Source organism: Gracilinanus agilis, chromosome 6 (assembly GCF_016433145.1).
Source record: "Gracilinanus agilis isolate LMUSP501 chromosome 6, AgileGrace, whole genome shotgun sequence".
NCBI classification, from domain to species: Eukaryota; Metazoa; Chordata; class Mammalia; order Didelphimorphia; family Didelphidae; genus Gracilinanus; species Gracilinanus agilis.
Window position 1 is genome coordinate 212,471,128 of NC_058135.1, and position 27,462 is coordinate 212,498,589.

Sequence of the window (27,462 nt, forward strand, 5' to 3'; positions counted from 1 at the left end):
CCCTCAGATCAGATTCCGAGGGGGTAAGGCCATAGTGACCTTCTAAATACTTCTGTAACACCAAGAGTACAAATTTGAGATGATAAGATGATTTCAGGAATCCATAGTCTAGCTGGGGATTGGTGAGTGGTGTTGGGGAGCAATTGAACACCCTGGGGCCCTGAGAGGTGGAACATAAGGAGAAGATCTATGTGGACTGCTGTGGAAGGGCTTAAAAAGGGCAAAGGGAAGTGTGGCATTTTTTAGCAACCTCCAGCAGTCATGGACAGACTTTTAGGGACAAAACTCAAGAGAAAAAGCAAAGAGCAGAGCAGATCATGGAAAAGAAAAGAGGATATTTTTGGATTGGAGAAGCCTCACACTCAGAAGAGGGGGGGAACTATAACATCTGATAAGGAAGAAAGACACAGCCATGGAAGGGGAGCCTGGGTCCCCCATGGAGGCTCTGTGCCAAGGAAGCAGGATGAGAAGAAAAGGGGCTGAAATAGAGAGCAAAAGGAAAAGGAAAAAAATCAAGACAAATAGCAAAAGAAGGGAGAAGACTGTGAAAGCAGACATATGAGGTCATGAGAGACAAACCCAATTAATGCACTGAATGGGGGAAAACTATCAGCAGGAATAAGTGTTTAGACACCAAGATGCCTAGAAGATGGAGAAAGTAGCAATTTTCTCTCCAGTTCCTTACCAGGCAAACCCCTCCATCTCAGCTCCCTGAGAAAACAAGTGCAAAGGAAGCAAAGGTTGAGGATCCCAGGGGGAAGGTAGACAGCAGCCAGGGGCAGCGGCAGCATTTACACAGCTGTCTGCAATCAATAATCATCCCCCTGGACTACAAGAGCTTCAATCAATTTCTTCCAAACTGGTAGAACTAACCCCTGGATGTGTTTGGGCCAGAGAATGGATGAAGGAGGACCTCAGCATGAGAAGAAATAAAAACGGCAGAATGGAGAATATTGAGGGGGGAATGTCGAGATAAAGAGGAAGAGGGTATCAGCCCCTGCAGCCTAATCTGGGCTCATTCCAAAAGCGGGCAGGGGATAAGGAGAGGATTCATTCTAGGTCTAGGCAAATGCAAACGACCCCTATTTTGTATGTAACCAGCCAGAGAAGTTTTGGGTCCCAGTTCCTATGCTAGTCCCCACAGAGTAGAGACTGTGATGGCAAAACCCTGGCAGAGAAGGCTGGAGTTAGAACTCTGTAAATATTTGGGGTGGCACACTTCTGAACTTGCCAATCATTTCTGAACCAGAAAGAAATAACATGGTGGTGGGGGCGGGGGTAGGGAAGGCAGGAGGCACAAAGGATACCCAAAACTAAATAATTGAGCTTAAGTATAAATGGAGTCTCTCTGTCCCTTACACAGGTTGAAGGGTAGGGGATCCAACTGTGAGGAATATTGCATATAACAGTAGATTTTTTTTCAATGTGTTGATAGCTTTTTACTCTTTTTTTCTTTAAAATATATTATAAAGGATGACTTTCCTAGAAGGGGAGACATCAAGAGGGAAATAGAAGTCAGTGATTTCAAACTCAAATAGAAATGGGGGTGACTAAACCATATATAATGATTCCTGTAGACCACACATAGACTTAGTTTTAAAATGAAATTTTATCTGTACTTTATTGCCTTTTATTTTGTGGACTATTTCCCACTTATGTTTAGTTCAGGCCATGCTGTGTGCATTTGATATCTCTGATATAGGTCAGTGATGGGCAAACTACTGCCTGCAAGCAGCCCCCTGAAATGTTCTATCTGGCCCCAGCAACATTATTCATAATCTGATGTATATAATGAGTAGGATACAATACAATGAAACTTCGAAAGAGTTGCCTTAGAAACAGACTGACAGATGAGTATTTCCTTTCCTTTAGCCCCCTCTTTAAAAAGTTTGCCCATCACTGATCTAGGTGATATGAAAAATATCAATAAAAATCAATTTTCCAAAGAATTTGGAGGTCTCTGTCTTTTGGGTTCAAATTTTTAATTCTGATGCTTACTAGACATATGAACTTACAAAAGTCAAAGAAGACCAAAATATTCAAACTTCAACTTTATCATCTTTAAGACAGGGAGAAGAGGACTTGACCTGCCTACCTCATAGGGATATTGTTGAGAAACTGTTTTACATACCTTAAAGAACTATGGGAATGTTAATTATTTTTTATAAAAAAATATCTCATATCTTCAACTAGAACAGAAATCCTTTAATTTGTTGTATCAGGTACCCCTTTAGCAGCATAATAAAGCCTTCAGATGTCTTCTCAGAATATTTTTAAGTGTATAAATATAAAGGAAGTTAATTATATTGAAATGAAGTTGCCAACTATCTCTAAAAACAAATACATGGTCTCCAGAAGAGTCCTTGTAATAAAGTCAGAAGATAGAAGGAATCTCTGTATGACTCTGTTAAGATACATTGGTTCTCCAAGACTGATTTCTTATAAGTAAAATGGAAGTAGTGACATGACCTGATTATTTTCTAAGGTTGTTATCAAAAAACTTTCAAAACCCTACCTAAAAGTAAGGGGACTGATTTTCTATATATATTTGTATTCTACTTGATTAGTTTTCACTAACTTGTGTGCCTGTGATTATGGAAGAGGGATATTGTTTTCTTCTTCCCCGAGGAGTAAAGATCTAGAGAAGAAAAGCAAATCATATCCAAGAAAAGGTACTTTCTCACTAATAAATGTCTAGCCATGATCAGGATGTTCCAGTGAAAAGTAAGCTTCAAAATTATTTTTTCCTGTTTTATTCTTAAAATCATGTGATTACAACATATAAACTATGTTAGTCTTTCAAAATCTAACACCTCATTTTCTTTGGAGATCATAAATGCCCCAGTGCCCTCAGGGTAATTACATCATGAGCTCATTTTCATTCCTGAGTGCTACAACCCAAATCAAGGAAAGGAATACCATTGGCTATTCAGTAGTCCCTAGACCATCATTTGAGAGTCACTATTCTAGCTTATCAAGATCTTTTGGGATCCCACCTCTAAAATTCAAACATTAACTATCTCTCTCAGCTTTGTATCATCAGAGAATAATACACACAAACCATATGTTTTTATCTAGGTTTTCAATTAAAAAAATGATTAAGCAACACAGAATCAGCACAGATTCCTGGACACCAGCCTATAGACATCCTTCCAAGTTGGAAGTAATAATTCAACCCTTCTGAATTTCCTAATCCTACTACCATTAGTCCCTGCCAGTCATATTCTCCACGAGAACAACAGGAGATATTCTGTCAAACACTTGGCACAAATTTGAGTAAATTATAGCTACAGTACTCATTCCCCTGATCTGAAAGGTGAGGAATACTCTCAAAAAGGAAAAGTATTATTAGACTGGCAGGACTTCTTTTTGGTGATCTTATACTGATTCTTTGTTCATTATTGCCTTTTCTAGATGCTCACTGACATGTTGTTCAATGATTTTTTTAATCATGTCTGATTCTATGTGACCCCATTTGGGGTTTTCTCAGCAAAGTAGTAGCCATTTTCTTCTCTAGTTCATTTCACATATGAGGAAAATGAGGTAAACAGGATTAAATGACTTCCTCAAGGTCACATAGCTAGTAAGTGTCTGAGGTCGGATCTGAACTCACGAAGTTGAGTCTTCCTGATTCAACGTCCAGAGTTCTTTATTTTATTTTTAATTTTTTTAAATTCTTAAATATTTTCCCTTGTTTACATGATTCATTTTCTTTCCCTCCTCTCTTCTCTCCCCCCTCCCAGAGCCAACATGCAGTTCCACTGGATAATAAAAATGTTATCACTTGATACCTATTTCCATATTATTCATTTTTGCTATAGAGTGATATTTTAAAACCAAAACCCCAAATCATATATCCACATAAACAAGTGATAAGTCATATATTTTTCTTCTGCGTTTCTACTCCCACAGTTCTTTCTCTCAATATGGATAGTGTTCTTTCTCATAAGTCCCTCAGCATTGTCCTGGATCATTGCATTGCTACTACTAATAAAGTTCATTACATTGGATCTTTCCACAATGTTTGGCTTTCTATGAGCAATGTTCTCTTGGTCCAGGTCCAGAATTCCATCCACTTCACCACTTAGTTGCCCCTGACTGCCTCTTTAATAATACAGTCAAATTTTTCCCCCTTAAGAAACTAAGTGAAGCTCACTGGACTATTTTTTGAAAAGTCTATTCTCTTACAATTTTTTTCTGAAAACCAGGATATTTTCCTTTTTATTCTAGTTTTGAACACCTCTCAGGTATACTGAGGGAATTTTCAAATCCAATCATAGTGACTAAGCAATTAGATTTGCAAGTTCTTTTACTACCCAAGGATGTCACTCATATGGTACAGGAAACTTCTGCTCAACAAAGGAAGCTAGAAACTATTTTACTTTTCTTCTTACTTATCTTGGGTATTAGTCTCCTCTGAGCTATTTTTGTTTTACCATTTCCAACCTAGAGGTCATTTTCATTGGCAAAAAAGAAGCAAAATAACATATTCACTTAACAAAGGAGGAAACTGAGGCTTAGAAATTAAGGATCCACTCACTGTCAGACACAGGTACTGGATATGGGATGTAAATTCAGGTCTTCTGATTATATATTTAATTTTCTTACTACAATATGGATGTCTTGGTAAATAAATATGAGATGAGATCCCTGCTTTGACTTGTCATTTTGCCTTTGAATATTCCATATTGTTTTATTAGAACTTGACTGATCCTGATGAAATCTGATCCAGAAAAGGATATTAATATTTATCTTCAATGTGTACTTACATGAAAGAAAATGCAGCCATTTCAACTTCCATATAGAAGTAGTGAGCAAGAATTCAGTAGCTCTGAAGGCTACTTATTCAGATGATACAAGCCCTGCCTCAAAGGAGATTGCTTTAGGAGGGGGGCTAAAGCTACCTACTCAGGAAATAAGCATGAACATTATTGTGTGGCAAATATATTGAAAGAAGTTCAAAGTGTTCATTGAATTCTGGATAAAGATAACCTCAGAAATTAGAGAAGGCTTTCTGATGGAAGTGACATTTCAGTTGGGTTTTAAAGGATAGCTAAGAATTCAACTAGGAAAGAGGGGAAAGGATTTCATTGTTGACCTTGGGAATGATAGCATTGAGGCTAAAGAGTATATTATGTGTTTTGGCTAAAGTACAGATGAAATAGTAAGGAGTAAGAATGGAAAGGCAGGGTGTTGCTGGATTTTGGAGAGCCTTGAATGATAGGCAAAAGAGTCTTTTACTTTTAGGATACCGAAGAGTCACAGATTAACTTGTTACCATCAGTTCAATAAATTGTTAGGCAAGAAAATAAATTCCCATCTTACTCCTTTTCTCACAATGTAATGGCTAATATACTGTTCTTCCTTATGAATGACATTTAGTTTAAAAAAATTTATTATAAGGGGAAGATTTTACATTTTTTCTTTTCTTTTTTAAAAAAGTCTATTGTAATTTCCCCTTAGAAAATACAATAGTGTATGTAACTCTAGTTAAAACTTTTTTAAGAGATACAAGTTGTCTGTACCAGCAGCAATGCAATGACCCAGGACAATTCTGAGGGATGTATGGTAAAGAACACTACCCACGTTCAGAGGAAGATCTGCAGGAGAGGAAGCATAGAAGATAAGTAATTGCTTGAATGCATGGGCTGAGGCGGACATGATTGGGGATTGATGCAGAGTGAGAGGAGCAGAGCCAGAAGAACATTGTATACAGAGACTGATATACTGTGGTAAAATCGAATGTAATGGACTTTTGTACCAGCAGCAATGCAATGACACAGGACAGTTCTGAAGGATTTATGGTAAAGATGCTACCCACATTCAGAGGAAGGACTGCAGGAGAGGAAACATATAAGAAAAACAACTGCTTGAACACATGGGTTGGGGTGGACATGATTGGGGATGTAGCCTCGAAACTACCACACCAATGCAACTATCAACAATTTGGAAATAGGTCTTGATCAAGGACACATGATAAAACCAGTGGAAATGGGCGTCGGCATGGGTGGGGGGGTTCATGGGGTGAAGGGGAAAGTAGGAGCATGAATCATGTAACCATGTTAAAAACGAATATTAATAAAAGTTTAAAAAAAATAAATACAGAGATGGAAACTGAAAAAAAAAAAGTAGGCCAGGCAAAAATCTGGCAGAAGCTGAACATTCCAAACCTGGAATTTGGGGCTGGTGCTAGTTCACAGAGACTGGTAAAAATCTGACAGTTTTGCCTTGGAGAGTGAGAGTGGAGCTGGAGGTTTTGGCAACTGATCAGCTAGCTTGTGGACTTATACTAGGATCTTAGGAAAGTGGAACTAACCTTGAATTCACTGAGAGACCTTCAATCAAGATACTAGGTTGAGTTAGGTGTTTTACTGTGCTGGTGGGCAACCACAGTAAACCCTATTCTCCCTAGCCTTTATTGGATTAATTTGCTGATTATCTGGAGTTTCCTGAGACCTGATTCATCTTGATACCATCCTGAGAAGTACTCCATGAGATTCCCATCTTCCCCTGCCTTAATAGCCCTGCCTAAGCCGGCTGCTTTATAGTTAGTGTTAGTGAAGCCATTTCCCCTATGCAACATTCTAACAGTTGGCTCATAGACTTAAGATGACAGTTGACCCTCTTACCCTTTTCCTTCCCTGGTTAACTATTAAAAAAACCTTTTTATAAACTTCCTTGACTTCTACTTCCCAGTCTTCAAGAACCCACTGTTAATTTACACTGCTTCCCTGGCTGTGTTTGGTTTCTGTTACTTGTTCTTTCCCCAGCTTAGTGTGATAACTTGTTACCTTTCCCAAGTCATCTGTGGGCTGCTTTTAACCCAACTGTACTGGTGCATCCCCTCCAAATTCCCTACCTATTTCTTTATTCCATAGTTATCTATTTCATGACACATATTGGCTGTGTAACCCTGGACAAGTCACTTAATCTCTTAGTGAAAGAGACAATTCTAAAATGCAAAGAAAGTACCGCAAATATAGTGGAAATTTCCTCAACTGGGATTCCCCCTATTTTTTAAAGATATTTTATTTTTCTGATTACATGTAATAATTTTCCACTAAGTTTTCTGAAGTTATAAGTTCCAAATTGTCTCCCTCTTTCCCTTCCCTTCCCCTTGCCAGAGATGTTAAGTAATTTGATCTAGGTTATACAAGTATTATCATGCACAACCTATTTCCATATTGTTCATTGCTGTAAAAGAATACTTATATAAAAACCAAAACCCCAAAATAAAAACCTAAATAAAGTCACGTGAAAATAGCATGCTTTGAATTTGCATTCTGACTCCAACGGTTCTTTCTCTTTGTCATAAGTGCTTCAGAATTGTCCTGAATCATTGTATTGCTGAGAATAGCTGTCTTCCACAGCTGATCATCCCACAATATTGCTGTTACCTTGTACAATGTTGTCCTGGTTCTGATTATTTCACTCTGCTTCAGTTCACATAGTTCTTTCCAGCTCTTTCTGAAATTGACCTGTCGATCATTTCTTATAGCATAATAGTATTCCATTACCATCATTTGTCACAATTTGTGCAGCCATTCCCCAACCGACAGACATCCCCTTAATTTCCAATTCTTTGCCACTACCAAAGGGTTGCTATAAATGTTTTTTGTACAAGTGGGTTATTGTGACCCTTTTAAAATTTCTTTGAGATATAGACCCAGTAGTGGTATTGTAGGAAAAAAGGTATGCACAGTTTTATTGCCCTTTGTGCATAGTTCCAAATAGCCCTCCAAAATGGTTGGATTTGTTCACAGAAAGCTTCTACTTTGATGAAATTGCTGATCCAGTTCCTATACCTATTTCAAAATTGAAACCCTTCTTTGCTCCACTAAAGTTCTATTACTGTGTCCTCACTGTGGTCTGGCTCTAGAGCAGGGGTCGGCAATGTATGGTTCTTGAGCCATATCTGGCTCTTTTGAGGGCCAGATATGGCTCTTTCTGCAGGAGCCATAAAGTCAATTTTTATTTTCAGGTGCTGTTACAGGAGTGGCACTGTGAGCACTGTATGGCTCTCACGAAATTACATTTTAAAAAATGTGGTGTTTATGGCTCTCACAGCCAAAAAGGTTGCTGAACCCTGCTCTAGACTCTCAAAAACTATTTCAATGGAGTACCAGTTCTGGCCAAATATACTAAGATAGGAAGGTTTAATCAGAACAACTGATATGTTTTTGTCATCTAAGGATCCATCTCACTAAATTTGTAGAGGCAGATCATTAGGTTAACTGAAAGGTGATTGAAATTTTGGCTATGACAATTCTTGAAGGTCATATATAGTAAATAGTAGAGAGACTGATAATCTGTGTCCTTGGAACAAGTACCCTCCCTCCATCCCCTTGAATCTTGGACTAATGAAGTATACAGAGTATTTGTTAAAGTATAAATCAAATATTTGAGTTTTGAAGAAATGAGGCTCAATATTTATTCTTATTTTTAATAAAAAGATGTAATTTTTTATTTTGAAAATGTTTATTTTTCCATTACTTTTTTAAAGATTCAGATTTCACTGCTAAAGCTAAGTAAAAGGCTTGATTCAAACACCATCTGATTTTAGGTTTGCCTGCAGGCGATGGAAAGAAGTACAATGGATAGCATTTGAGGTCTTTTAAAATCTAAAAATAGTCGTTGGGAATTTACTCACATTTGGAGACCCAGTGTGAGTTTTCCAAAGTAATGGGTCAGAGTCAGCAGCAGGAGAGGTGTCAGAACTGAAATATCCAATGAGTGGATTGGCCATATCTGGGCTCAGGAGACAGGTTTGATCTATGAAAGAATACCATCATTCGAATCTCAAAAACCACACTTAGAGCCAAAAAATTGTCTTGACATTTTCTCTTTTATTTTCTATCATCTTCTTTTGATGCTCCTCCATTCTGCTACACTTTGATAGAACACAGAATGTTGGAGTTAGGAGGCTCAGAAAATGGAACAGAGAATATTTAAGTTAGAAGTGAAAATTAGAACACAAAAAAAGTCAGAGTTGGGAAGGCCCTTAGAATATAAAATGCCAGAATGGAGAGGGGCTTTGGAATATAGAATTATAGCACTAAAAGGAACCTTGGAACATGAAATGCTAGCATAGCATGGAATATTAGTAGTGAAGAGACCTTAGGATATAGAACTTCAGAGACAGAAGAGAGATCAGCTTCTCTAATAACTTCCTTTTGCAATGAAAAAACAAAGTGAGCAAAGGTGAAATGCTTTGTTCTTGGTTACAGAATTAAAAACTCTGTTCTCTTGACTATGTAACTAATGCTCTCTCTACCACATTGTGTTAGAATTATTTGCCTCCATCAATATAACTAATTGCCAACTGCCACAGCCAGAATGCAATAGACATTTGTCTGATGATAACAATCTCCAAGAGAAATGGGAAAACACTTTAGTTATCCTACAGTTCCCAGTTTTTTTTACAGAATTTTGAGTACAAAAAAAAGATCTAGAAATATGGTGAATGGCCATATGGCAACTTCTGAGTTGCATATTCAGCTGAGAAAAGAGTAGCAAGCATTAAAAGAATGGAAAGAGGTTTTTGAAGTATTCTTTTATAATCTAAGTCTGACTGAGTACTTTGCCACTGAAAAACTCCTACCATTATTCTGACTTTGGAATTGTTCTGCTTGAGACTGATGCTATTTTGGAACCTCAAATATAGAATTTTGCATGTAAGCACATATGTTCATCCTGCTGAAAGTCTTACTGACCAAGCAACATAATTACGGAGACTACATACTCCAAGGAGGTCAAAGACAGTGAAAAAGATTCCATATGTATCAAAATATGTGTAACAGCACTTTTGAAGGTGCAAAGAATTGGAAGGAAAGTGCCCATTCATTGCCCAGACAACTTGTAGTATGTGGATACAATAGAGTGATGCAGATCATAGTAAGCAGAGCCAGGAGAACAAATTTCATGATGTAATTCATTTCTCAGGGCAGTTTGCTGGTAGAGTGGATAGAGCACTGGGCTTGGAATCAGGAAGACTCATCTTTATGACTTCAAATCTGGCCTCCGACACTTATTAGCTATGGAAATCCAGATAAATCACTTAATCCATGTTTGCCTCAGTTTCCTCATCTATCAAATGAGCTGGAGAAGGAAATGGCAAACTACGCCAGCAACTTTTGCCAAAAAAACCCAAATGGAGTCAGTCACCAAGTGCCAGACAACTGAAATAACAGAACAACAATTCATTTCTCATCAATCTGAAATCTGAACTCCTCCATCATGCTCTTGTGTGAAGTATCTCACTTTTTCCTCTTTTCAGCTTCCTTTTATGTATTGTCTTCCTTCACTAGAGTGTAAGTTCCATGAAGGGAGGGACTGTCTTTCTTTCTGCTGTTTTCTCAGTACTTGGCACAGTGTCTGGTATACAGTTAAATGCTTATTGACTGGTGATCACAATAAAGGAAAACAACAGTGAAGGACTTCAGAATTCTGACTGATACAGGGACCATCATGCTTTAGAGAGGAGAAACATCTGCCAGGTCTCAGCAAACAGGTGATAGATTATGGCTACAGGAAGAGGCACATATTTTTTCAGGAATAATATCTAGCTATCATGGGGCAGGCATTGTACTAAGGGCTTTATGATTTTTATCTTATTTGATCCTCATAGCAATCCTGAGAGAGAGGTGCTATTATTATCTTCGTTTAATAGATGAATAAATTGAGGTGAATAGGGGTTAAGTGATGTGTCTGAGGCTGAATTTGAATCCAGATCTTCCTGATTCCCAGTCTGATACTCCACCCATTGTACCACCTAGCTGCCCTGTAAGGCCAACATATTGATTTGTATAACTGAATTTATTTGTTAAATGAGGAGGTTTTGTTGGGGATGGGGGAGTCACTGAGAAATAGTTATAATGTAAACAAGATTAAAACATTTACAAGAAAAATAAATATATGTAGGAATATATGCACCAACATACATATATAGATATAGATATATAAACCTATAAATATGTGTGGGTGTATCTATACTAACCTTTTCCAAGGGCAATGTCCTCAGATGTGCTGTCTGATTGGTGACATGGCTGGAAAAAAATAGAAATCAGTTATTCTGCTATTTTTCAAGAAGTAATAACATCAGCTAGTTCAAATTTCCAAAGCATTTGAAGGTTTATAAAACACTTTCCTTAATGATAATCCTGAGAAATAGGCACAGCAAATGTTTTTATATCTAGTTTATAAAATTAGAGTTTTAGGAGGATAAATGATTTGACCACAGTTACATAGTTATTAGGAAGATAAGATTATACAAGCCCAACATATTTAGTATTTCTTAAAGAATGCTTTTAAAAGGAAACAGGATTTTGTGCAATCTGTATGAGCCTTAGTTTTCTTATATATAAAATTAGGAAATTTAAAGTTAGAATTTAGGGTTTGAATCATGATTTAAGGTAGACTCAAAGTGTTAGGGTTAGGTTTAGATTGGTTGGATGAGATGATTTCTAATATGCCTTCCAGAAGTAAATCTATGATTCCATGGTTGTTAGCCAGAGGATGGGGAAACATGGTTGAAAGAGTACTACTGACACTGAAGTTGGAAATCTAGAGACTCTGTCTGGTCTCTTAATAATTGTGTGAATGTGACCTTGGTCAAGTCATTGTACCCTTGTGCCCTATAAAGTGGGAATAATAAATACTCATAACACCTACTTCATAAAGTCATTGTGAGAAAAGCTTTTTTTGTACAGAAATATGAGCTCTGACTCTTAATAGCTGTGTGACCCCAGGAAAATAATTTCGTTTCTCTGAATTTTGATTTCCTCATATTCAAAATGGGAATAATAAAACCTGTACTACTATTCTCAAAGGGTTATCATGAAGAAAGTACTTTATAAACATTAAAACACTATAGATTTGTATTATTATTATTATTATTATTACCACAAAGTGCCAGTGGGATGAAATAAGAATGTATATGATAGTTCTGTAGAAACTATAAAGTGCTTAAGGACTTTAAAGGATGAGTATTAAAACCACCAAAAGAAGGCTATTAGGAACAGGAAACCCTGTGGCTCATTGCTTCAATCTCTCCCGTAGGCAGAAAGTAGATTTTACGAATATAGATCATATACCTTCTGGACTTCATAAAGAGGCAAACCAGGGCTAATTCTTTTACAATTTGTCCCATATCCCCTTCTCAAAAATGAGCACAACGAATGTTTTAGACATTGGGAATAGAGTTTAGTTTAGGGTCAAAATACTTTGGTTGAATATTGTTTTTCCATTATATTTTGACCTCCTCAAGGGCTGGGATCCTTCTTTTGTCTTTGTATCCTCAGCACTTAGCACAGTGCTAACACATAGTTAATAACTGTTTATTGACTGTCTGATTGATTGGTTTGGATATAGGTTCCTTTACAAGCTGAATAAATTAGTCCATTTAGCTCCCCTATGCCTCAGTTTCCTTATCTATAAACTTAGAAGATTAGACTAAATACTTTCTAATTCTCTATTAGCTCTGAGTTTCTGAACCTCTGAAATAGCTGTAAGAAAATCAGGGCAGCTGAGCAGAGAATTCTCCCACAGATATTCTAGTCTCTACTTGAATTTGACCTCCCTCCCTCTGAGGTTGACAACCCTGATGGCAGTAGCTGGTCTAGTCTCCCAAAGGTTTCCATTTATCTTTGTAGGACTGTGATTCATTGAAATTGGGTCTCATCTCCCCAGAATTTCATTGTTTTGCTTTGACTCATGCCAGTTTCATAATTTTATGAACAAATTGTCTCTCCTTTTTGGCCTGCTGTTATGCTTGCTCACATTTGATGAGTTTCTATTGAACCTTAATACAAAGGGAAGACATCAGAAGGCTTCTGTTCAAGTCCCAGCTCTTCCCATTTATTCCTAAGTGACATAGGGCAAGTCACTTTTTCTCCTGAGGAAAGCCCCAGTTACTTTATTAGGAAACTGAATGGATTGGTCTACATTAAGATTCTTAGCCTTTTTTTGTCATGGACTTCTTTGGCTATTAGATGATACATATGAACTTCTACTAAGAAGGTGATGGCAAATCTATGACACGACACACGTGTCAGCACTGACACACAGCGATTTTCGATGATACACAGCCTCAAGTCGCCACATACAGAGAAGTATGGGGCCGCTGTAAGGATGGGATTTGTGCAAGGGGGATGGGACAAAAGGAGCCAGAGAAGAGAGTGTTGACAGTTTCTGACCATTGAGATCAGAGATGATTCTGGGAGATTCTCCTAAAAAGGAGAAGAGAGGAGAGGTCTTCTGGCAGAGGACTGGGAGGAGAGAGGAGCAGGACATCTCAGCTTGGATCCAGTTCTGAGGGCTTCCTAAAGATCTTTCTTTGGACATTGAAACCCTGATTCCCTGATCAAAGCCATTCCATCGCATCTTACCCATCAAGTCTTCATCCATAAAGTCTGATAAGTTTTTGGACTCCATTTTGGGAGTAATCTCTTAGTCTCCTTCTCCCATTTTCCAACCTTGCTGAGAGACCATTTTTCAGCCAAATCTTACAATTATAGGAAAGGACAGAAATAGAGAAACAGAAGGAGAAAGAGCAAGGGGAGAAGCTTGGGTGAGGGAACGACTAGGGATCCCACCCAAGTGACGGACCCCATAGCAATAGTGAACAGGGCACCCCAAAATCCCTCCACCCCTCACCCTTTTCCCCAATCTCTGAATTGCAAATAATCAAAGCCATTCATCAGTTAGATAGTATTCCAGAGTGCCTGAGAGACAATAAGGGAGAGGGGAACCACAGCTTGGTCTGGCTGCCTCCATCTTAAAGCCCAACCCCACTGCAGGTTTGTGCAAACCCTGTCCTTATTTAGAATCGGATTGGGGTACCACATACCTCCTCTTATAGAGAAGCCTTGCCCCCATATCCTGTGGGGTGGCACGACCATCCAGGTCACCCAGTTTTGGGGGTGACACCCCCTTAAAGTCTCCCAGTGTATATTTAGCCCCAGGGGAGAGCTGGAATTGAGACTCACCACATAGACTCTCTCCATCTCCATTTCTGTCAAACATCGATTATTGGCTCTCTTTGTTATTATACCACATGGCGAGGATTAAACATTTGCTGTAGTGTAGACACTCTGTGCACTATAGATGACAATTCTACCTATATTAATTTACCTATTTTGGTTTATTAAATACAGTTATATATTACAATTATGCATTTTTGTTCTTTAAACTATAGATACTGTGAAATTATATTTTTTTCTCAAAGTGACACACCACCCAAGTTATGCTCTTTTTTTTTTTTTTTTTTTTTTTGGCAAATTCTGACATGCCAAGCTCAAAAGGTTGCCCATTACTGTTAACTAAGAGAAGGGTTTTAAATGCCTAAAATAAAATGCATAGGATTGCAAAGGAAAACAGTTATCTGGAATACTTTAATAAACAATATTTGGACAAGCTCAAGGATCCCAGGTTAAGAACTCCTAGGCTAAATGAAATCCAACATCCTTTCCAGCTCTAAATCATGTGTAAAATACGAGTGATAATATTTGTACCACCTACCTCACAGGGTTGCTGCTATCCAAGTTCATATGAAATCATGAATATGAAATCACTATACAAACATAAAGGATTACAGGTCTTCATAGTGGTTTATCCTTTCCCCCACTAAAGTTCTTTAAGGTTGTGTTAATAACACATGGAATTTATAGGGGTGTAACTGGTATATGAAAGACTCTACATACATTCTCAATGGATCCTTTGAACCAGCTTATGAGACATTATTAACCTTATTTTTATAGGGGAAATAGAGACACCTCCCCCCCCAAATCAAGTGAATTGCCCAGGATCACATGATTAGGAAATAACGAAGATGAGATTTTGACTCATGCCTTTTTAAAAAAAAAAAAAAACCCTTAACTTCTGTGTATTGACTTATAGGTGGAAGAGTGCTAAGGGTGGGCAATGGGGGTCAAGTGACTTGCCCAGGGTCACACAGCTGGGAAGTGTCTGAGGCCAGATTTAAACTTAGGACCTCCTGTCTCTAAGCCTGACTCTCAATCCACTGAGCTACTCAGCTGCCCCAGACTTATGCCTTTTGATGCCAAATGGAGTGTCCTTTCAACTACACCAAAGGTGACTCTTTTACATTGTAGCAGGGATCTAAAAGACTATGTCAACAAAACACATACCCTGACAGGTCTTTCCAAGCTGGAATGGTCTTCCTTTAATAGCAGTCTAGCAAAGAACTATGTATTCCATATCTTTTGATTAACATAACTAAATTCAGAGGCTTATTCCTGCAAGGTTGACCACCAGATGATTTTCCAGCTATAGCAAATTCCTTCTTTTTTAAACCCTTACCTTCCGTCTTGGAGTCAATACTGTGTATTGGCTCCAAGACAGAAGAGTAGTAAGCGTAGGCAATGGGGGTCAAGTGACTTGCCCAGGGTCACACAGCTAGGAAGTGTCTGAGGCCAAATTTGAACCTAGGACCTCCCATCTCTAGGCCTAAAATTCCATTTTTTTTAAAGTTTTTTTTTGAAACTTTTTTTTCTTGAAAATTTGGAGTTATTACATTCCACCCTGGCTGTGGCACACTAACAAAATCATGAACTTTTGGAATTATTAGATTAAATACAACCCATCAGGATTTATTAGGCACCTGCTCTCTCTGATTTGATAATCACTGTGGAAGTGACTAAAGAGCTCATCTCAGTGTCAAGAAAAACTGGGTTGTCTTTCATACATATCATGCAATTTTGGTCAACCCATTTTATCTCTCTAAGATACTAAGCCATAAAGCAGGCACTGATATGTAATGGAAGAGGAAATTTTCTCAATAGGCATTTGCTATATCAGTGAAATCACAAGTTAGGCAGAATATAATATGCAAGCAACTATGTTGAATACTGGAGATGCAAAGATTAAAAAAAAAACATGGTACAGTATTGGAGTTAAAGGATCTCAATTAAAGTCCCATTGCTACTACTGGATGGTCTTGAACAAGTCACACAACTCTCCGTGGCTCAGATTTCTCATTTATAAAACAGGAAAACTGGGTTAGATAAGCTCTAAAATTCCTTCCAACTCATAACACAATGAGAATAAAGTTTCTGTCCCTCCACAAGCTTACATTCCACTGGGAAATATAATGTATTGTATACCCAGATACACAAATGCATGCAGCTACCATGTAATTTCAGAAGGCAAAAGACACAAGGAAGGACCTTACGTAGGAAATAATACCTAATTTTTAACCTTGAAAGAACCTAGGAATTCTAAGAGGCGGAGATAAATAGAGTGAATATTTCATTGGATATAGTTTTTTACACCACAGAACTCAAAACTGGAATGTCACACAGAAGAAAATGCAAATGGGCCAATTTGGGTGAAGCATAGTAAAAGGAAGAATTATACCTAGAAAGGTAAGATGAAATCCTGCTTGCCTTTATTTCTTCATCTGTAAAATAAGCTGGAGAAAGAAATGGCAAACCACTCCAGGATCTTTATGAAGGAAACCCCAAATGGGGTCATGGAGAGTTGGACATGATTAAAACAACTGCATCATTAGAAATATCATTTTAGAGTTGTGTGGAGAATATATTGGAGACAGTAGAGAAAGACTGGAAATAGAAAGGCCAACTACAGAGCTACTGCTATGATTCAAATTTGAAGTGGTAGAAGGCCTGAACTAGAGTGGTAGCCATTAATGGGAAGACGAGGATCAAGGTGCTAGATGTCAGAGGAGGTCTAGAATTGAGAAGCTCTCACAGCTGACTAGAGATGGAAGGTGAAAGATAGAACAGATTTAAAGATAACTCAGATTAAAAACTAGCTTAGAAGAATGAAAATGCTCTTCAGTGAAATATTTAGAAAAAGTGGTATGGGAAGATTAGAGGGAAAGAGGATATATTACACTTTGGATAAGGTAGGGTATATGGGTTATAAGTGTAGAGGGATATCTAGTAATGAGAATATGTAGGACTGGAATCTAGGAAAGAAATGAGCATTAGCAATGCAGATTTTATAGTCATTTACAAAGAGGTGAAGGTTGTACCCTTGTGGGAGCTAACAAAATTAGCAGAAAAGAAAGGTTATTTTGGGAGTAAAGAGGATCATGCACAGAGAGGTGGACCTGACTCATACTTCTCATACTTAGAAAAAGAGGCATGGATAACAAACACAAAAGAATTTGAAAAACAGAGATTAAATAGTTGGGAAGACATGCAGCAAAAAGCAAAGTCATGAAGATTATAGAAGGAAAGGATAGCTGGGGAAAGGAAGTTATTAACAATACTAAATCAGATAGAAGACTACTATTGGATTTAACAATGAAGAAATTCATAACCTAGAAAAGAGCAGTTTCAGTCAGGTGGTGGTTTCTAAAGTCAGATTATAAGGCATTGAGAAGGTGAGGAAGTAGAGGCAATGAATGCCAAAAGCTTGTTTCCTTTCTCCTTGTAGAGAAGGAAAAGATATAGAATGAAAGCAAAAAGAGGTGACAGGATGAAAGGAAAGATTATCTTTAAATACAGGAGAGAGGCATGTTTGTAGGTACCAGGAAACTATAAAGTAACTAGGTTAGAGGGGACAAAGCAGGGAGCTTCTAGGGTGAAAAGAAAGATCAAGATCAAGGAAAAAGTACAGGAGAAGGTTGACATCATCATCAGTGCCTAGAGCAAAGAATGTGGGTGACATAAAGAGGTTTTGAGTTATACTAGAGGAGAGAAGAAAAAGTTTACAACACTGATGAAGCTTTATTTTGTGTCACTGGATACTGCATAACTGAGAATAATGCAGGTGCTCTGAAAGTAGAAATTGCATTTCTTTTCTATTTGTATTTCCTGAGCATTTGAACATAGACACATTGATTTATTTGCAATTTCTCCTATGTGACATTCCAGTTTTTATTCCAAGGCTTACCATAGTGGAATGCTCCCTCTCTTTACTTCTACCCCTTAGAATCCCTAGCTTCTTTCTTTCTTTTTAATTTAGAATATTTTCCCATGGTTACATGATTCATGATCCCCCCCCCCTTCTTCCCTATCCCTGTGGAGCTGACAAGCAATTTCACTGGGTCATACATGTATTATTGTTCAAAATCCATTTCCATATTATTCATATTTGCAGTAGAGTGATCTTTTAATATCAAAACCCCAATCATATCCCCATCGAACCATGTGATCAATTATATGTTTTTCTTCCTACTTTTCTACTCCCACAGTTCTTTCTCTGGATATGGATAGTTTTCTTTCTCATAAGTTCCTCTGGTTTGTCCTGGGTCATTCATTGCATTGCTGCTGGTAGAAAAGTCTATTACATTTAATTGTGCCATAATGTATCAGTCTCTGTATATAATGTTCTCCTGGTTCTATTCCTTTCACTCTGAATCAATTCCTGGAGGTCTTTTCAGTTCACATGGAATTCCTCCAGTTCATCATTCCTTTCAGCACAGTAGTATTCCATCACCATCAGATACAACAATTTATTCAGCCATTCCCCAATCGAGGGACACCCGCTCGTTTTCCAACTTTTTGCCATCACAAAAAGTGTGACTATAAATATTTTTGTACAAAATATTTCCTTATTATCTCTTTGGGGTACAAACCCTGCAGTGGTATGGCTGGATCAAAGGGCAGGCAGTCTTTTAAAGCCTTTGTCCATAATTCCAAATTGTCCTCCAGAATGGTTGGATCAATTCATAACTCCACCAGCAGTGTATTTGTGTCCCAATTTTGCCACATTCCCTTCAACATTTAATACTTTCTTTTGCTGCCATATTGGCCAGTCTGTTAGATGTAAGGTGGTACCTCAGAATTGTTTTAATTTGCATTTCTCTAATCGGGAGGGATTTAGAACACTTTTTCATGTTTTTATAGATAGTTTTGATTTCATCATGTGAAAACCGCCTATCTATGCTCCTTGACCATTTGTCAATTGGGGAATGGCTTGATTTTTTTTTGTAAATTTGTAGTTCCTTATATATTTGGGAAATTAAAACTTATCAGAGAGTTTTGTTATAAAAATGTTCTCCCAGTTTGTTGCTTTCCTTTTTGGTTGGATTGGTTTTGTTTGTACAAAAACTTTTCATTTTGATATAATCTAAGTCATTTTGCAATGTTCTTTATCTCTTGCTTGGTCTTGAATTCCTTCCTTTCCCACAGATCTGACAGGTATACTATTCTATGTTCACCTAATTTATTTATGATTTCACTCCTTTTATTTGTCATTTACCCATTTTGAATTTATCTTGGTATAGGGTGTGAGATCTTGATCTAAACCTAATTTTTCCCATATTGTTTCCCAATTTTCCCAGCAGTTTTTGTCAAATAGAGAGTTCTTGTCTCAAAAGCTGGGGTCTTTGGGTTTACTGGCTTGCTGAGGTCATTTACCCCTGTTTATTCCATTGATCCACCCTTCTGTCTCTTAGCCAGTACCATATTGTTTTGACGACCACTACTTTATAATACAGTTTAAGGTCTGGTACTGGTAGGCCCACGTCCTTCACCTTTTTTTAAATTATATTCTTGATCTTTTGTTCTATCAGATAAGCTTTGTTATAATTTTTTCTAATTCTATAAAAAAGGTTTTTGGTAGTATGATAGGCATGGCATGAATAAGTGGATTAATTTGGAGAGGAATGTCATTTTTTTATGTTAGCTCATCCTACCCATGAGCTATTAATGTTTTTTCCAGTTATTTAGATCTAATTTTAATGGTGTGGAGTTTTTAGTTGTGTTCACATAATTTCTATGTTTGTCTTGGCAGATAGCTTCCTAAGTATTTTATATTGTCTAGAATGATTTTAAATAGAATTTCTCTTTCTAACTCTTGTGTTGGAAATATATAGAAATGCTGATTATTTATGCAGGTTTATCTTGTACCCTGTATCTTTGCAAAAGTTGTTAATTATTTCCACTAACCTTTTAGTTGATTTTCTAGGATTCTTTAAGTAGACCATCATATTGTCTGCAAAGAGTGATAGCTTAGTCTCCCCATTGCCTATTTTAAACCCTTCAATTTCTTTTTCTTCTCTAATTTAAACTGCTAGTGTTTCTAGCACAATATTTAATAATACAGGTGATAATGGGCATCCTTGCTTCACTTCTGATCTTATTGGAAAGGCTTCTAACTTGTTCCCATTGCAGGTGATACTTACTGATGGTTTTAAATATATACTGTTTATTATTTTGAGGAATGGCGCTTTTATTCCTATACTTTCTAGTGCTTTCCCTAGCTTCTTTCAAGACTAAACTTAAAATATTTTTAAAATGTACCAGCAATCCAAGGATCTGTGACAACTCCACGGGATTCATGACGAAAAAGTCTATCCACCACCATAGAAGCAACAGACAGAGTCAGAATGCAGATTGAATCCAACCATTCTTCACTTTATTTCATAAGCTTATTTCTAGTGTAAGCAATATATGTCTTCTTTCACAATATGATGAACGTGGAAATAGGTACAAGTACAGCCTATATCATATTATCTGTTTTCTTAGAGAGGGGTGAGAGAAAGAATGTGAATTGCAAATGTTAGAAAATGAGTATTAAAAATTGCATAGACATGTAATCTGGAAAAAATATTGAATTTAAAAACCCTTAAAACCTTTTCATTCATTGATCAATTCATTCGTGTCAACCCTTGAACCCAAATCAACTGGGTATAAATCTAGAATTCCCTAATGAGTAAGGATGGATTCTATGGCATATATTGTACCTTCTAACCCCAGCCAGGCATTTCCTATACACCCAGTAGAGGTGGCAAGAGACCACAGATGACTAGGTCAATGCTAACCACTGGCCAAAGAAGCTCAAGTGTATGTCCTCTTGACAATGGGTCAGTAACATAAAGGAAGGGTAGCCCATCCATATGGTATGGCCAAAAGGGAGTGCAGCCTTTACAGGGCTCATTCTTTTCTTCTATGTGATTTTTACTTCATCTATTGACAGACAGAACTACACTCATAAGGCCATTAGTAGCTCAGTTACTGCCAACAAGGCAGCCCTCCAGGACACAGAGCCAGAGTCAAAATGCCTCCTTCAGGAATTTCAGCTGTGTCCTCTGCAGCTCAACACTACTTAGCATCTATAAAACATTGTGCTTTGGACTCTGAGGTACTTTGGCTGCCAAGAGTTAAGATACAGCAATCATGTTAAAGTAGGAAAAACCCACAAGTACCATTGCTGCTATTCCATCACAGAACCTTGTACAAAGTAGGCATTGAATAAATGACAGACTCTTTTTCCTTAGCATTAGAAGGTTTACAGATCACTTTCTTATAATAGCCCTGTAGGGAAGGTAATGCAAGTACTATCTCCACTTTACAGATATGAAAACTAGGGCTAGAGTGGCTCACACTATATCTTTCTAATTTCCTGTCTGGCCCTCTTTCTATGGCATCCCATCACCATAGCCCTCCTAAAGTTTGTTGAACTGGAAATTTTGATGTCTAGTTTATGTTATATAGTAGATCTGGTCACTGACTTGGTCACACATTTTATTCCTGGCTTTCCCACTGATTCTTTGTGAAAGAGACATTAGTCCAAGTCCCTAATTTTATAGATAAGCCATGGAGACCTATAAGGGTAGTTGCATCAGCAGAGAAAAGGCAGAACCAGGATTTGATCTCAGGTTCTTTGACTCTAAATCCAGTGCCTCTTCTACTATTTTAGTTGAGATATAACTGAGAACAGGATCTCAACTAATTGGCACTATATCAAGTTTGAGGGGAGGAAAAATAAACTTCTTCATAAATAGGAAAAGAGATGCTAAAAGGGATAAAGAAAGTTAGCAAGGGCACACTTCATAGACTCCATAAATTTTCTGAAATGGTTCTAAAATGTATATAATACTTGGCTAAATTCTTTATAGTTTTCATCCTCATCAGAATGTATAAAGTAAGGTGGTCCAAGGGAAAGCTTTCTGAACTTGAAATCAGAGGATCTGTCTTTAAATTTCATTTTTTCTATTTACTACTTGAATAACCTAGAACATATCACATAAAATCCTTGGGCCTCAGTTTTCTCATCTGTAAAATGAGGGATTTGGATTAGGCCACCTGTAACATCCCTTTCATCTCTAAATCTATGATCCTATGATTAGTTCTATATACCTAGCACCTATGGGGCAGCTAGATGATGCAGTGGATAGAGCACCATGTTGGAATCAGGAAGATCTAAGTTCAAATCCAGCCTCAGGTACTTACTAGCTTTAAGACCCTGAGCAATTCCTATTTGCTTAATCCCTATTTCCTCCAGTTCCTCTTCTGTAAAATGGAGGGCATAATGGAGAAAGAAATGGCAAACCACTCCATTATCTTGGCCAAGAAAATCCCAAGGACAAAGTCTATGAGATTCCATAAAAGTGGACACAACAGAACAACTGAACAACAACCCATCTAGCACAGTGCTTTGCACATTTGGAGAAGGAGGAATCAGGGGAAAAGAGATCCAGACTGTCAAAATCCCCATTTGGATTTTAGTCCATACATCAACCTATAAAAATGATGTTATTCAAGAATTGCCTTAAGGCAGTGAGAGGCTGAGTGCCTTCCCCTGGGTCCTATAGCTTGAATGAGTCAGCCATATGACTTGCACTTGAGCCTTTTTAGCTCCAGTGACAATTCTCTAGCATCTGTGCCTTTGCCTCTCACTGTGTAAATAGTAGAAGTTTACTAAATACTTCTCAAATGAATGCAAACTAACTTAGATAGTCTCTGTTAACTTTGTCACCTTGCAGGATATATAGAAGAATTTTGGAGGAGAGGTTTCTTGGCATAATACTTCAAAGAAGCTCCAGGACAAAGATATTTGAGTAAAACTAACCATCAGTTATAGAATTATAGAGGAAACAAGAACAGCCATATAATTGGAAATGATGTTGCCAATAAGATCTAAGAGCAAGAACGGACTTTAGAATATAAAATATACATTGTTAATACTTTAAAGAACTCTAGAAAGAGAATATCAGAGCTAGAAGGAACCCTAGAGATAATTTAATAGAATCCTGACATTTCACAAATGGGGAAAGTGAGCACCAGAGACAGAAGGAAAGGAAGGAAGGAAAGGAGGAGGGAGAGAGGGAGGGAGGGAAGAAGGGAGGAAGGCAGGAGGGAGGGAGGCAAGGAAGGGAGGGAGCAAGGAAGGAAGGGATGAAGAAAGGAAGGAAGGAAGGAGAGAAGGAGGGAGGGGGAGGGAGCAAAGAACGGAGGAGGGAGGAAGGAAGGAGGCAAAAGTGGTAAAAAAGAATACATTTTTTAACGGCTAAAATCACACTATTACAAATAACACCTGGTAAATATTAGCAATGTGATTTAGGATTATCTAAAGCAATTTCTAGCTGTAAATCTTATTCTATGAAATTTAAGAACCACATCCCATTCATTTCTGTATCTCCCATAGCACATAGATTTGTGACCTATGTGTAATAGACTGAATAAATACTAAATTCTACAAAGCTAGAACTGAAAGTTACCAAAGAAATCATATTAGGTATGAAGAATCTATGGTAATACAACAATGTTGGTCGTCTCATTCCATGTATTTTATCTTTCCTTCAAATTCTGACATTACAAGAATCTACTCTCTCTAATTATTGTTTCATATTTTCCTATAGGTATGATCTTATCTCCCCAAAGAGACTGTATATTCCTATAGGTCAGAATTTCTTTATTATTCTACTCTAGGCTCTTACCCTATTACTCTAAGGTCTGAATTAATACATCTTTAGATTTAACCTCAAGGACTCTTCAATAGACATTGTTTTGGACCATTATCCCCATCCTCCCCCACTATTTTCTCCCTCCTGGAACCTCAGAATTCAGCTCATCTAAGTTCTTTATACTAAAAGTCTTTATAGGTCAAGTATCCTTAGATTTCAGGGGGTTCATGAACCTAAATATGGAAAAAAATATTTTTCTTTCCAATAAAACTGGTATTCTTGTTCAACCTCTTTAGTTTATTTTGTGAATTTGAAAATATTATTCTAAAGAAGGAATCCATAGACTCCATAAAACTGCTAAAGAGTCCATCTCTCTGTCTTTGTCTCTGTCTCTCTCTTTGTACACACACACACACACACACACATATACATGCACACATGTATGGGAGTGCTAAAAAGTTCTGTTATAGAGCAGGTAAAGGGAACTCTCCAATTCCATGCAAACACTCAAATTTGTATGGAATACATAGTAGCTATGGGATGTTCTTTGTTTTACCCTACAGGAAGACTGCAAAAGGCAAACAAATGCCGCCCCCCCAAATAAACATGCAAATGACTCATGGTAGATGAGAAACAATTAAGGTGACATTCCCCTTTCTGGAGAGTCTCATTTTACCTCCCAGGGGCCTATTAAGTCTTCCATTCTCACAGCTACTTCATGATTGTAACTCCCCAGGAAAGGAATCATATATATCCATAGTGGATAGAGTCAATCCCCTTTCCTTAGGATCTGCACAGTCCAAATAACTCACTATAATGGTCAAGAGAAATTTATAGTTGCTTATTATGTTTTGATTCCTGGGAAGAATGTGATTTCTCCTTCCAAGTTTATCACAGTGTTGAGCCCATAGTAAGTACTTAATCTGCTGAAAGTGCATGGAGACAGGGCAAACCTAAAACTCATATTCAGCAATAATTCAATTCAACAAATATTTACTAAGCATCTATAATGATGAGATGTAAGATACAGTGAAATGAAATCAATATAATATAAAGCCTGCTCTTAAGGAGCTTCAAATCTAATTAGTGATTTGGAGGCAGGGACTGAAAGGAGAGAGACCACACAAATCATTGTGATACAAATTGGATGTAATTAGTGCAAAAGAAAAATCCAAGACTGCAAAGGCCATTTTCAGCTTTGGGTGGGGAATGTGAAATTGAGGAAGTATCAATGAACAGCATATCTGAATTGAATCTAGGAGGGAAGAGATGGATGGGATTTAATAGGTGGACAATAGGGAGGAGTAGGGAGATGGAAATGGGATTTTCTCTGGGAGGGATTGAGGAGGAAAATTCATTCTATGTTATCAGGGATAATATAGGAAAAGGCTCAAATTTGGAAAGTAAGGATGGGATAGGGAAAGGGAGGGGAGAGAGCTGTGCTATGGGGAACAGTACAGTCAGCTCAGAAGGTGAAATGAATCTAGGAAATAGCTTAAAAGATAGCTGCAAAGGTAGATTGGAGCCAGACTGTAGAGGGCTTCAAATGCAAGGAGAAAGAGTGTACATTTCCATTAGTAGACAATGGGGAAGCCACTGGAAATGCGCCAGATCACATAGCTAGTAAAAGGCTGGCTCTAATAGAATTTTTTTTAATGTTGTAAAAATATTCACCCAGCACTACTACCCAGTATTGAAGGAATATCAGCAGGGAAACAAGGCAGAACACAGAGAATAGAGAAAGCTGGTAAATATCTTCAGAAATTAATATTAGAAATAAATGTGAAGTTTGGACAAAGGCACTTGAGCTGGCAAGAGTCTTTTGTTTGGAAAGACCAAGTGTACAGAGGGATATAGTGAAAGGTATGGCTAGTCATGTCAGAGATGAGTAGGATATAATCTGTGTCGTTCTTATCAGAAGTGTTTCAAGAAGTTAGATAGAAATTAATATTTTCCCTTCCTTTTAGAACACTTCCTTCCTTCTCAAATAAAACCCTTGGTGTGTCCACTTCAAATTTCAAAGGCCTCGAGGGGTGGGATAGTTAATTCACTTATCTTTTTAAAATGTCAAAGATTATTCCTGTTATGACCTCCATCTGGCCAGAACAAAGTAAAGGATGGGAAGGGGGGGGGAGTTTCTGATTAGAAGACCCTATATATTGGGTCTTTGAACTCAATATTTGGACATTCCTTAAGCATCCAAAGTGGGAAATGTCCCTTTCATGAAAGAATAAACTTCTGTCTTATATTTTGGCCTCTCAGCTCCTTGTTTGTGAGCTTATTGCAGTGGTGGGGTCCACTGTTCGAGACCCTGTCCCACTCAAGTGAGACACTGGATTGGATAGGTAATTACCTCTCTCGGGTCAGAAGACATGAAGGTAGATGCATAGGTGGCCACAGCAATATCATCCACCAAAGCCCTCGCTGTCTCTGAGAGCTTCAGGTTGTCAATTCCATGTCGGTGGAGTTCCTGCACGAGTTGGGCAACCAAGTTGTTTCTGTCCCTGCATTTTTGCACCAGGGAAGCAACTTTTGCCTACAAGGACAAAAAAAAAAACAAAAAACAAATGATCCAATGGGGCTCCTCAAGGTTCATATCAAAGTTCAGATGTCTATGACACTGGAGACAGGAGGATTCATTGTCATATTTGAGAAAAAGTCTAACTCATCTTCTCATTAAGGTTTCCTTTAGGATATCATAATGTACTTGACTTAGAGGAAGACTAGAATTGGAATCATGAGACCTACATTCCAGTCCTGTTTTAGACACTCATCCCCATTTTGACTATGAAAAATCATATAACCCGAGTTTCCTCATCTGTAAAAGTCAGTATGACCATACTTTTTATTGCTTCTTTTACACCCTGATGATGAAGGAATTTAGAAATGTTTATAAATGCTATAAATGTGTGAGATATTATTGTCAGGTAGTATTCTGTATTCTTAGCACCCTCTATCCTCTTTTCTACTATTATACCAGCATCAATGCAGAATGGTAATAGGTCTCTTAGGACTGAGGACAATTTTGTATTCTTCTTTGTTTCATGGGTTGCCATGGCCAAAGAATTCACCACCAAGGGGCCAGTCTACTGATAATAGCTTCTCTGAACTTTGCTTGACTGGTTCTCAGAAAGCATACTCTATCTTTTGCAAGGAACATATGCTGTTATATGTCTATGTCATGGCATACTAGAGTGTCTAAAGATTTTTTAAATGAGTGTAACTGTAACAGAGGAGGCAAAGGAGAAAGAAAGGCACATGGTGAGTTAAAACAGACTGTAACACATAATAAGGAACAAAGAAGATTATCTAGAGTAAAGAATGGCACCAACAAAATGTGTAATTAAAAAACAAAATGGAGCTTATAATACAGAGAGATCTGGGTGCACTGATACAATTGATTCTGATATCAAGAGAAAGTGAGGAAAGCTCCCAAGTATGTTGAATAGATTGGCCCTTTGAGAGGCAAACCTTTGAAAAAGCATGGACAAGAGCCGGTCAGTAAGGGCAGGGATGTGATCTACATCTTTGAAGGCACCATCCACACTGATACCATCCTAGGACCAGCTGACTTTGGGAGGAATAATCTGTATTAGGACCAGGAATTAGAGATGAGGGATGAAGAGGGAAAGTAGTCCAGGTACAGAGGACAGAAAATGAAAAAGCACATATTTTGAAAAGGGAGCCTGGATTGCTTTTCCTCTTCACCCTCATCTCTAATTTCTAGTTTCCCTGGCATCCTTCACAATACAGCTTTTCTGTGTATTTTCCTCTCTCCCCCAAATAATGTCATCTCTCTGAGATTATCTTCTATTTATGCTATATATATATATATATACATA

The 27,462-nt window shown here is 37.6% G+C and overlaps 1 protein-coding gene across 1 annotated transcript in view; it reads right to left on the minus strand.

Annotated features, from left to right (window-relative positions):
• C6H4orf50 (chromosome 6 C4orf50 homolog) overlaps positions 1 to 27,462 on the minus strand; it is a 114,633-nt gene that overhangs the window by 35,862 nt on the left and 51,309 nt on the right. The window contains exons 11-13 of the mRNA XM_044681764.1: positions 25,974 to 26,156; positions 10,997 to 11,045; positions 8,651 to 8,772 (exon numbers count right to left, since the gene is read on the minus strand). Of these exons, the coding sequence (XP_044537699.1) occupies positions 8,651 to 8,772; positions 10,997 to 11,045; positions 25,974 to 26,156 (354 nt within the window). The remainder of the gene's footprint in view (positions 1 to 8,650; positions 8,773 to 10,996; positions 11,046 to 25,973; positions 26,157 to 27,462) is intronic.